Below are 12,311 nucleotides of genomic sequence, written 5' to 3' on the forward strand. Positions count from 1 at the left end.
GAAATGGCCTTATAACCCTTCCCAGATTGATGGGCAGCAACAGTTGCTTCTCTATGATGACTACTGCTGATGTGTTTCCTCCTTGGCATTGTGTTAACACACACCTGAATGCTCCAGACCTGCAAAACTTCTGCTTTTACAGAGGTGCTCAAATTTGTTGATAATCAAATAATCAGCACCTGGCTGATACCTACCCAGTAAGGGTGGACTTAGTTAATACATACGGCCTCTGCATTATAAGTTATTTTTTGTCAAATAAATAATGAGAAAAATGACACACGTGTTATGTGTTTTTGTTAATCTGAAGTTGGACTTAACTCATTTTAAGACCAACCTTCAAATTTAAACTGAATATAAATTAAACAACTTGTTAAAAATGGATCTGCTGTGGCTCTCACCTCCATCCAAGCTCCTGGACAGAAGGTACCTCTTACTGGTGGAACGCTCAAAGTGAGGAGCAGGGCGGTCTATGAGAGCACTGGCCTGTCTGGTTTGAGCCTGCGTCCTTCCACTGTATCGAAACTTTGAACCCATCACCAAGAAGCCCTTAGGAGGAGGTTCTGGGGACACCAAGCTGTGAAGGCAAAACCTGCATTAGCAGCTGTAGCTCACTAAAAAAAAAACTAACATAAAAGGCAGATGAACAGCGCAACTGGAAAGACCTTAACTGTTACTTTAAAAGTGGCATTCACCAGGAAATATGTTGTACTTTCATGTTTCTTAAAATGGAGATGTGCATTACAATGTGTATCTTGTGTACATACCACAGGTGCTCAATGTTTTTTAAGCGCAAGTGTATACGTGCCTTGATTACCTGCGAGTAGGCGAGCAAGACATGTATTTTTCTCAAACCTCAACCTGGCATTTTTTTGTTTTTTCTTATTTATTTATCTATCTTTATTCAATTTTCTCACCAAAGACAGACATATTCTTTCTGATCCTGATATTTCATGTTCCAGGCCTGGCAATGTGGCTTTAAAGCCAACAACAGAACTGTATAAAAGGCAGCAATAGAAGTTACCAAAATTCAAACAGTTATATCGAAGGTAAAACGAGTGTAAAACCCCAGTTTTATGCTGGATTTAGCTGATCCGTGACCCACTCAAGCCTGCAATTCAATAAGGCCACATTTGTTGGTTGACAATGCCAATGTTCAAATGACAATAAAGTCATTCATGCCTATGTTTCAAAACTAAAAGAAGGAACATGAGAAATAGGGGAAATTAATTAATTTTGCCAGGCCTTGGATGTAGTTATTTTTAGCTGTTGTTTGCGGGTCTTTTAGCCTTTAGCTTTGTCTCCAGCAAATTAAATGCAGCTTAGTAGGGTCGACTTCATTAATGCAGAATACTCCATTTTCTGTACCTTCCAAAACTTATTGACTGCTTTTGTGTTGTGTTTAAGCTATTGTCCATCGAAACTGTTACATACACTGTTGAGTCGAGCTACAGTTACAGCTGGACCGAACAATTTAATCTGACCTCTGCCCATGTCCTAGAATACATACACAGGAGCAAAATCGAGTTATTGACTGAAGTATATCCAATGTGTGAGAAAAAGACACTCTGCGTCCTCTAACTTTCTCTGTGGGAGGTCATTGTACATGTAAGTATAGCCAAATTCACTGTTACTTAAATGGTGATTTTGTCAGATGACTCTGTGGTCATAGAATCAGGATTTTATTAGAGCAGAGCGACAGGCTTGAAATGCTCTAACGGACAACATGTAGTCTTAGTGCAGAGCGATTCGATCCTCAGCAGCATTATCTTGTGTGTTTTAAGGAGATTGATTTGGTATTTTGGTCAGACTAATTAGTTTTTCTTTTGGTGTCATGAAAACGTGCCCTGTGAAGAATTGTCCCATTAGTTCTGCAGCAATCGGCTGTATCTGAGCTGACAGTATATTTGTATACACCTCACGCTGTGTCTGGCTTCTTCTGTCACATCATCATTGATTTTAGTGTCATCTGTCCAGAGAATGCTGTTTTAGAATTAGTCGTACTTTTAAGACATCTACTCTGGCCTCTCTGTTGTGAAAGCTTTTGAGTCTTTTACACTTAGTAATAAACCTTCTCTCTCAAGTCTTCTCTTCAAAAGAGACTTGGATAATGACACGTGTATCTCCTCAAGAGTGCCTTGAGGGGTTTTTCTTCTCTGCATTTTTTTAGGTTCCACAAACAAAAGCTGTACTCGGAAACAACTCTATACTTTTCATATGCTTAACTTATGATAAGTGACAAGGAATAATCCACCTTAAAAAAGCTTTTGAGTCGATTGTCTAATCAAATGTGAGCCCCTGGAGAATTCTGCATTGAATTTGCTGTCAGTAGTAAATGTTTCATCCAGTTTGGATGTGAATGCCCTTAAATTAGTCTGCACTTTATACCCATTTATACCCATTTTCATAATAATAACGCTTCAAAATAACGTCCTCTTATGTTTTAGCTTTTACATCTTGCACTCCCCTGTAATGCTGACTCAGTATTCATCACAAGTTCTCGAGAAAAGCCACTGTGGTCATGAGTGCATCCTGATTGTGGTTGCATCTAATTAAGCAGCAGACATAGAGGTGTTTGATTTGCTTTGATGGTCACTGAATCAGAAACGTCCCAACCGGGAGAGCAGATCAATTCTTACCGGAAGAAGGTGTGATGCTCAATGCAGACCTTCCATAGCCTCTTGGCAGCTCTGTGGTTGGGAAGCTTAAAACCAATTGTACTTTCAAATTGCTCATACTGGATGGGAGAAAGAACATAAACAAAGATAAATGTGGGAGGCACCTCAACACATGTTGGTAGATTAAGATTTAAGACCATGTAGTACATTAATTAGAAAAAATCTATAAATATTCATCTTATACTTGCATGAAAACAGAAAACAGTCAATGCAAACTGTGTTTCCTTTGTGCTTGTGTAGACACTACTTCCACAATATACTGTGTATGTAAGCAAATAGATGTGCCAACTGTACAGAAAGGAGCAGGTCACAGCTAGGACGGATATGATCCAATCTTCTTGCTCTGGAAGCAGTTGGAAAACTATTTCATGGCTCTATATTTACACTCTTTATTCCTCTTTTCTGGCTGGAGCTGCAGCTGCAGAGGCTCTGTTGAAGGGCTTCTTTATTTGGCTCGATCACAGGCTCACTGTGCAGCTCTGTCACTTGACTGGGTCTCGCCCAGACGGCCTGATACACTGAGGCTCAGCGTGGGGTATAAGCTGCAGTGCCTCACAGCACAACAAGGAGGGCCAAAATATAAATGTGTGACCGTGTGTTAGGCTGACAATTTGCAGGCTCAGTTTTCAGCATGACTGACCACAAAATCTGCTGTGGCTAGCATCGGTAGCAGATGAAAAGGCAGGTTCGTGTTTTCTTCATTTGAACATGCAGAGCGATTTGAACATTTTGGTTGAAGATGTGGTTCGATTAGTTTTCTATTCACAAGCAAATAAAATCTGGAATGATCTTTTAAAAAGAAAGAAAAATATGAATCAGACAAGTTTCCATTATTTCATTTGGAGTTTATAAACGAGACAGCAAAGTCTCACCAGATGGTGATGATACAGGCTGCGTTGCTAATGGTTGTAAGTCAATAAAAGAAGTAGTTTTCCTAACAGGAAACAAACCTTGAAGAAGAAAAAATAAACAACAACAACTGCGGTGGACATTGAAAGAACTACTGAAAAGGCTCTTCTTCAGGAATAACTTTATCTGGGAAAATCTAAAACATTCTATCATATCAGGGAGCTTATTCCTTGCCCAACTTAGGCCGGAGACAGCAGGGTGGGTCAGACGCAATTTGCTAATTTGTTTTTCATCATGCACAGTCTTCTTCAAAACAGGCCAAAAAGACCTCAAGCAATCATAAACTTATCTGCATATGAGTAAATGTTCACCGCTTCCTATTCACATCTTCTAAATGCAAACCCAGTGATTGGTTTTCAGGGCACATTCAAGATGGGATTAAGGAGATAAAAAGGCAACTTTACGACAGCAAGAAGAGCTGATTCATTAAGTTACTACTATTTTTGTTTTCCTACTTCATGCACAATTAGTGCCCTTGTGATTTAAACAGTGCACTCAAGTTTTTGGAGCATCATACAACAAAATGAAAATTGGCTATCAGTATCATCTGGAGGTCAGTGAATGTCTCTCTCTTGGGTTTTTGGTTCAGAGTCTGCTGATGTTTTTCTTCAGCCAGTTCATCGTACAGAATTGGCACTGTGTCTGTCGGTGAGAGAGCTCACTCTAATTGACTAGTTAGCGTAAAAAAATACGTACATATCTGTCATCTTCATTCCTCCAAACAAGCAACATTTTAACAACAACATGGAGCAGGAAAATTGAGGACCAGCTGATAATCATTAATCTTGTATATATGTAACATATATTAGGTGCTATTTTGTACGTTTTGATGCTACTGTTAACAAGGAGATTCAGCTGGTTGTCGCAGTTGGTTCTTCATGTAACTTTGGTGTATAAGAACCCTTAAGCCACTTGCAGACTAGAAAGGGGGAAACCAACGAACCCTTGATATTCAGTGCAAATGAGGAAACGTGGACCCACGCAGATCAAACCAGACATGTGGATTAGAAACCATTAATGGGTCGTAATGCAGTACTTGTACTTCTAGGACTATTACCGGTACTTCTAAAGCTAGCAAATTAACTATATCTATAAAATACAGATGAACACAGGACAAGTTGTAGCTTTATAGAAGTGTTTTTGTACTAGTCCCAGAAAAAATCCCTAATTCTCAGTTCTACAATTCCAGTCTTCGTTTTAAGATAAACTAACCTGCAGTACAATTCAGTCAGCCAGACTTCTAATAATTAAAGCAGTACAGGAGCAGATATCAGATTTACACATGTCCCTCAAATGCAACACACACCAACTAAGACTTGCACAATAGATAAAAACTCCCTTATAATTATTATTCATCCCATTATGTACCTCGCCAGGTCTTATCTTGATGTAAAAGTTGCTCCTTTTGTATGAAATCTTCAGAATCTTTGGCCAGGCAAAGCGGTTGATCCTCAGCCTATCACGGTAAATCAGCAGGCCATTGGCACAGACACCGAGCATTATTTCAATCCCTTCAGAATCCTGCAGAGGACATAGGCAGAACTTATTCATGAGCAACACCATTTGTAAGCCTGAAACAAAAAATCTAATCATAAAATGAAATAATTTGTGAAATAGCTTACCTTAGCATGATGGAGGTCCACCCCATACATGGACAGTTTCTTTGCATTCTCCAAAAAGTTTAATTCGGCCTCTGCTGGAGTCATCCCCCTATGTGCAGAATAGCAACAAAATCAGAAAACAACATCAATGGGCCTTCTGGGATAATAAACCCAAAATCATGCACACCGTGGGTGAGATTATCTTTTGGAATATGCTTCCTCCTGCAATGCCAGACCACAGCCTGGAGACAATGCTCTAACAGAGAAAGTACTTCACACACACTGTGCACGTCTGATGCCTCTATCAGCAGCCATATGCATGATGGAGTTTTTCCGATAGAGGAGAAAACCCATCAGCAGATCATCTGAAGAGATTTATGCATAGATAAAAGTCTTGTTAAAACAACAGTGAGTCGAGTACTTGTAGTTTCGATGGAGCTCCATCACCCTCTCCTCCAGCTCACGGGTCTGATTGGGAGCAAAGCGAAAATCGCTGACATAATCAGAGCCATGGTCGTCTTGGTCGTAGTCTCCCAGCTCGGCTTGAATGGTGTAGGAGCCCAGGAGGGCGTGAGTGACAAACGAGCATGGCAGTCGACCTGACAGCATATCATCTCTCAGCTGCAGACACAGGTAGTATCTGTCAGATGAGACAAAAAAGGGGGGGAAAGGAGGTAGTGTTGGCAGTCAAACAAGCCTGAGCCATGCAAGCTCCAACAAGTATTCAGCATAGTTAATCCATGGCAGTTAGTAGCATTCCAGGGCTAATCCTTGAAAAGGAGAGGAGGATTTGGTTGGGGGGCAAATATGCCACGAAAAATTGTTACAATACTTCTATGTAAACACACATAACTGAGAAATTAACCGTAGAGATGACAAGTGTAAGCGATTTCTCTTTTAATTAACTCTGAGGAGCATCTGACAGAACAGCCATAAGAGTTACAACTGTTAATACTGACGAGGTGAGTGTTTTTGCTACCTGGTAATATCCTCTGTGAGCTGGGAGGGGTCTGGAGGATAGAACTTGACAGCAAAGACATATTGCCATGGAGAATCTGAGGAGAAATATACCCAGAACAATAGAAAACGTGCCCAGCATAATGGAAAACATGCTAATTAGAAGTCAGTAGTGGAAATATATTCAACAAGTTAACACAAAACTTGCAGAGAAATATTTATTCCTTTGCAACTACTTGGAAAAGACACTCACTGCGCATCTGCTTCTTGATCTCTTTGGAGGGGTCCAACCAGTTCTGAAAGACAGAAGGCAGCATTCACACAGGGCGGATTGGAAACATGGCTAATATGCACCCCGGTGTCACATTTTGTTCTAATTGCCATCAGTGTTCCTAATGAAAGCCTCTCCATATGGTAAATGAAGAAACTGAGCCCTCCCCTGCCGAGCCGTTCTAACATGCAAACAACATATTTGACTCAAGCACGTTTCTTCATTGTGCTGAAACCCAGTTACCAATCTGATCTCATCACACCTGATTGTGCAGTGCACGGCTTCATTAATGGGTGCACCGTTTCAAATTTGTTTGCTGGAGGGTTTCGTTACTGGTGCTGTTCATGTGGACTCACTTGTAACAGCAGCTGTAAATCAAGCTGTTCGGAGGCACAGCGATGCACAGAGGGAAGTGGAGGGATAATAGGGAAATTACACACAAGTATTCTTCACGTACTGGATTTGTTTGTGACAGTAACCATTTCTGTTGCAATGAGGGCTTGCAATCTTTTCAACTGCCAAGGTTGTTACTATTACATCAAATTTTATTACATGCATTCAGTTTAAAGTCTTACTTTTAGTGTTTTTCAGTTAATTCAGCATGAAAAAACCATAGTAAGTCAGATTTGTCTAAACAGTGTTGATGCAGACCTATACATAAAACATTATGCCTTTATTCAGTTTCCTTTATTCTGTTGATATATTCTGAATGAATACATTTGAAATTGGTTCTTCTATACTTTTCAAGTCAAAGCCATATCTATTCAAATCTGTCAGAAACCCAAACAGTCAAAAAGAAAATACTCTCTGAAATCCTGTTTTGAAATCCCAGTTTAATACACAACTGAGCATTGTACCATTTTTCCAGACAGATGTTGTTCACTGGAAGCTATTTTGATTTTTTTCTTGTCATAAAATGTCAAATAATTAAAAATTTCATAGTTTATCTTCAAGTAAGCTTTATCGCTGACTGATATATGCAGAATCCACTAAATACATAAATCATTTGTCCTAATTATTCATTTGATTCTGACTTTATGAAAAGCTAAATTACTTGAGCTCTTTACCCACATGACAAACATTTAAGTTATTCTTTTGTTAGCTAACGTATGTATTATCTGAGCCTCCTCTGAAACAGTTTGGAGCTCCCAAGCCTTTCGGGAAGGCCCATGAAGTAAGCTTCTCACTTGAACAATCCTGTTATCAACTATACAGGCACCATTTCTCATTACATCAACCCCCAGCCTCTGAGAACAGAAGAATCCAGTGAAACGATTTTAACTGTTAGTGTGTTCCAGCAACTTTTCGTCTGGCTGTTTTAGAAACCTGCACCATTTCAACTCATAACTAGCAACAAAAATGTTTCAGCACCAACTGTGAGTGGACGAACTGTAAATGGGAAAATATAAGTATTTAAGTAATATTTTAAGTAATATTTTGACTGTGTTGTAGAGCAGCTGTTAGCAGATTTAGCTTGTTAGCATGCTAGTTTAAAATGTACATTCTGTGATTCCGCCAACCCAAACACTTTGCAGTGTGTTTATGCACTTGGAGTAGTGTATGTCTCGCTGCTGGAATGAGCTCAGAGAAAGTTGTTTTTTTTGCAATTTTCTGAAGTTTAGTGTGTGGAAGGGATGTACTTGACTTTGTCAACATTGTCAACTACTTTTTTTAAGAGTCGACTAATTTTTATTTGCGGCATGACGAGACTTGTTTCACTACGCAGAAAGGCGGAACTAATGTTTATGGCACTGTTTCTGCTGGAGTTTGCATCTATAGCGGAAGCATGAAAACGAAACGAAGCATGGCAATATTTCACTCAACTGGACAACAAAGTCGAATGCACATTATGTGGGATGAAGCTAGCTTACCCCAGTTCTACCAGTGCAATGAGGACTCACTTACTAAACCATCACAAAAACGTTGCGGTTCAGGAGCAAAAAGACTAGACAGAAAGACAACGAAAAATGATTGGTTTGGTGATAATATCAGTTTATTGATAATATCAGGACTAATCAACTTATCAACTTTAATTGGCTTGATTAGCCACCATCAAAAATCACTTAAAATGCCCATCCCTAGGGTATGGTAGTCTGAGCTTAGTGCGCTGTGTGTGCTAGTGTGAGTTCTCATTATGGATGGTGTATGCGCTGTCATAAAATATAATAAGCTTTGACGGTTATCAAGTGTAATTTGTGTCCAATTATGTTTGCATGGTAGCACAAAGATGTGCCAGCAGTCTAAAAGAGGCACACACACTGCAGAGGGGAGACTCCTAAAACCAGCTGCTTTGAACATTGACAGGATTAAGAGGGGTGCTGTAGTACCTTATCTTTGTGGTGTTTTGACAAAAACATGTCCCAAATAATTTCATTGGGAACTTGAGAAATTGTGAAAAAATTGAACATGTTTCCTTTTTTATGGAAAATAATGGTATAACTTAATTGAATGAAAATGAAAATATATTAAATTAATTAAGACTTGCTCAACATTCAACACAGATCATTAAATGTTCATTAAAAATGTGAATTAAATGTGACTCATTACACTGAACATAGCAATCAAAATGGAAGGAAAATTTCATTCAAATATTTGAACCGATGCTTTTGGCATAATTGTTTTTTGAGTAATTTCACAACAGTCATCATACTTTTCCAATCTCTTCAGAGTCTTGCACAGTTTGATGGAATGTTACAGTGGCCAGCCTTCCACTTATTTCTTTTGTTTGCGTAGAGTATCTGTGTAATGCTTCACTCTGTTGCTTAAAAATGGCCTGATATCTGGAATACATTAGTGTAACATACGCAGAATGTTGTGGGAAAACACAGCTCCTCATCACCCTAATAAATCCAAAGATTTGATATAAGATCAACTTCTCCCAGATCATTTTTGTTACATGTGACGAATATAGGGTGGATGTTCTGAGCATCAAACCTGTTCACATTTAAGTTGCATATTTATTCAAGTTTAAAGCATACCTATTCAAAATTTCAGTCTAAAATCATATTGAACCAAATCTGTCACTTGTACAGCATTTATTTTAGAATTTAGTTGTCATTTTGATCCACACGTGTATGCTGCATGCAACAAAGTTGGGCGCTGCTTGTGGTGCAAAAAGCTGACAGTAATCTTTAGGAAGCCGAGTACTACTGAGCAGCTGCTTATTAACGCTGACAGTCTTTTTGGCAGCTGTATTACATGAATCAGAGTGAAACCAGGGTTAAAAAAGGTTGATACTGTACCGACCTATCCTGTGGTCATAATAAATCATTTGCCTTTCTGCACACTCATATATACAAGCACATACACATACTCTCCCAGTGTTTTATCAGGCAACTAAAGAGCTGCAGGCATTTAACGTCTCCTTGAATATGTCTTTTATCAGCTAAGAGCAAAGAACCCTCAGTTAGCAAGGTGCTCGCTGCTCATTTGTTTTTAATCAACAAAAAAGCAGGACAAGGCGTCACTCATAGAGAAATAACACAAATAAATTACCTCCATTTTTACCATTTTTCACCAACTGAGAAAGGGCACCAAAAATGACATTTTATCTTTGTCAATCGAGCTACCCCAGGCTGCATGCTGCAACTACACTCTGATAAGCCTGTTTGTGATGACACTGTCATATCAAAGCTGCAGCCTCACCTACACACACAGAGGGGAAATATTTGGTCTTCAGATCTGTTGACCTTCTAAACACCCAAGTTAACCTGCTGGTGAAGGCAGAGATCTCGCTCGATCCACACATCGAGTGAGCTGAAGAAGCATTCACATGCTGATTATGATGACAGGGGATATGTTCAAGATGTGAAAAGGGACTAAGTCTTTTCATCTTCTTTAACTTCAAAAGCCAGGAGGTTCCACTGTGAACTGTTGCACAATCACATACCTGCCCCTAGGGAGGCTCACACCAATCACAACCCCCAAAAGACCACATGAAACCAAGAGCTGGCGTGTGAGCTGACAGCTAGAACAGGGTCCTATGATTTTAGGCCTGGTCTTTGTAAAAAAGCAACAAGGATCAGAGAGAAACACATCCAGACTTTTTGAAATGTCAAAGTGATTAGCTGAAAAAATCTGCAAGTAACCATGTAAACAATTGTTGGAGCAATTTCAGAATTGTGTTGAGAGTCAATAGTGGATGCCCTCAGGGGCATGGAAGGTGTGTACAGGTTTTAGAGTGACCCAGACGACATCATGAGGCCTTGCATATTTGACTAATACAACATTCTGTATCAATTACAACAGCATGGCTTTGTAGTAAAGAGCTGGACTGGTCTGCCTGCAGCCCAGACCTTTCATCAACTGAAAGCATTTAGAGCATCATGAAACACAAAATACAACAAAGAAGACCCAGGAGAAGCTACAAAAGGTCCAGCAACTGGTCTCCCCAGTTCCCAGATGTTTACAGACTCTTGTTAAAAGAAGAGGGGATGCTGCACAGTGGTAAATATGGCCCAGTCCAAACTTTATTTGGAATTGGGGTTGTACTTGTTAAGAGGCTGGAAATATAGCTCATGACAGAGATTATAGACTGTTATGCTTTCTACACAAAAAATCTATTAAGCAAGTTTAAAATGTAATTTGAGAGTGTATACAAATAACATTCTTTCACACAGACATCTAAAACCGAAGTAAAGAATTTCACGCATGTTCAGACCAGTAGCAGAAAGTGAAGTTTCTTTTCCATTTTCACCCTCAACGACTTCATAACAAAAGAAGATGAAAATGCATTATAACAACCTTAGCTAATTAGCTCTTCAGCTAATGTGCTATGGTTACATAATTAAGCTATATAGAAGTCACTACAGTCATTTTGACTTAACTTTTCTCATTACCGTAGCTCCCCGTTCACTGTGGCTCTTTGCTTCAGTCCACAGAGATTTAACTCACCCCATTAAAGTCCTTCCACCAGCAGAGCAGCTCTTCTTCTCAGAAATATTTTCATAACTAAATTTCATGTCTGCATATTGCAAAGGGTAACTGAGGCATTTCTTCAACTTTTCTCTAACTGCGTAATTAATTCAAATGCCTTTTGTGCAGACCCAGACTGAGCATGGAAATTTCTCATTCATCTTTTTGAAGGATGGATGGTGCACCCCAGAGAGCTAGCCAACCCAAAAGTGAGAGGAATACAGATTGCTCAGCAAGCAACATGTTTATGCACTAAAATGCCTCGTTTGTTATTTTGATACATAATTCCCTGACCTTCTGGCTCTCTGTGTCGGCAAAGGTCAGGCCGTAGTAGTCCTTCTCCAGAAGGTTGAGGTGCTCGCACACCATGTCCATCAGGGTCTGTCCTTTGGAGTGTTTCTGCAAAGACAAACATACATAAAATAGAAGAAAGGTCGAGAGAAAGCAGAGGAAATATTCTCTGCTATATTTCAGAAATATCATATAAAAGAGAGCTATATCAACACATATTAAGCAAAAATAGACTTATTTTCTTTTTTTTTAGGTTTCATGCTCTGAGTTGTTTTTTTCTTAGTTTTGCTCGCTGCCCCTTGGGGTTAGGGTTCAAGGTGAGCATTTCAGAGACTTTTTTATTTACGTTCAGGTAGAATTTTCCAAAAATGTGATGTTTTGCTTTTTCTTTTTGTCTAATTGCTGAGGCTCAAAAGAAAAGAATAGATAAGAAATAATAGATTTAGATCATGAATCTGTCTGTTCAGACAGTAGGATTTATTTAGACATTTTGTGTCCGTCACATTCCATTCATGACATCAAAGGCACGGATTTACAGATATCCGAGTATAGCCTCCCATCCACTCTTTCATCATGGTTTCATTTTATTAGCAGAGCATCTGTATGCTAACATCAGATAGCTTGTACCATACAAAGTAAGAGTAGATTAAAGTTAGCATCTGTAGATGATTTTATGGAAAAAGTGGAGCATCA

General features: G+C 39.2%; 1 protein-coding gene across 9 annotated transcripts in view; it reads right to left on the minus strand.

The window, feature by feature from the left end:
• The window catches only part of LOC140303899 (band 4.1-like protein 1), a 92,911-nt gene that overhangs the window by 31,454 nt on the left and 49,146 nt on the right, over positions 1-12,311 (minus strand). For all 9 annotated transcript variants that reach the window (XM_072382872.1, XM_072382874.1, XM_072382871.1 and 6 more), the window contains exons 4-11: positions 11,622-11,726; positions 6,396-6,438; positions 6,165-6,240; positions 5,607-5,825; positions 5,207-5,294; positions 4,953-5,105; positions 2,637-2,734; positions 399-574 (exon numbers count right to left, since the gene is read on the minus strand). In XM_072382872.1, coding sequence (XP_072238973.1) covers positions 399-574; positions 2,637-2,734; positions 4,953-5,105; positions 5,207-5,294; positions 5,607-5,825; positions 6,165-6,240; positions 6,396-6,438; positions 11,622-11,726 — 958 coding nt within the window. The remainder of the gene's footprint in view (positions 1-398; positions 575-2,636; positions 2,735-4,952; positions 5,106-5,206; positions 5,295-5,606; positions 5,826-6,164; positions 6,241-6,395; positions 6,439-11,621; positions 11,727-12,311) is intronic.

This window comes from Leuresthes tenuis, unplaced genomic scaffold (assembly GCF_036924035.1).
Source record: "Leuresthes tenuis unplaced genomic scaffold, fLeuTen1.0.hap1 SCAF_3, whole genome shotgun sequence".
In the NCBI taxonomy this organism is placed as follows: Eukaryota; Metazoa; Chordata; class Actinopteri; order Atheriniformes; family Atherinopsidae; genus Leuresthes; species Leuresthes tenuis.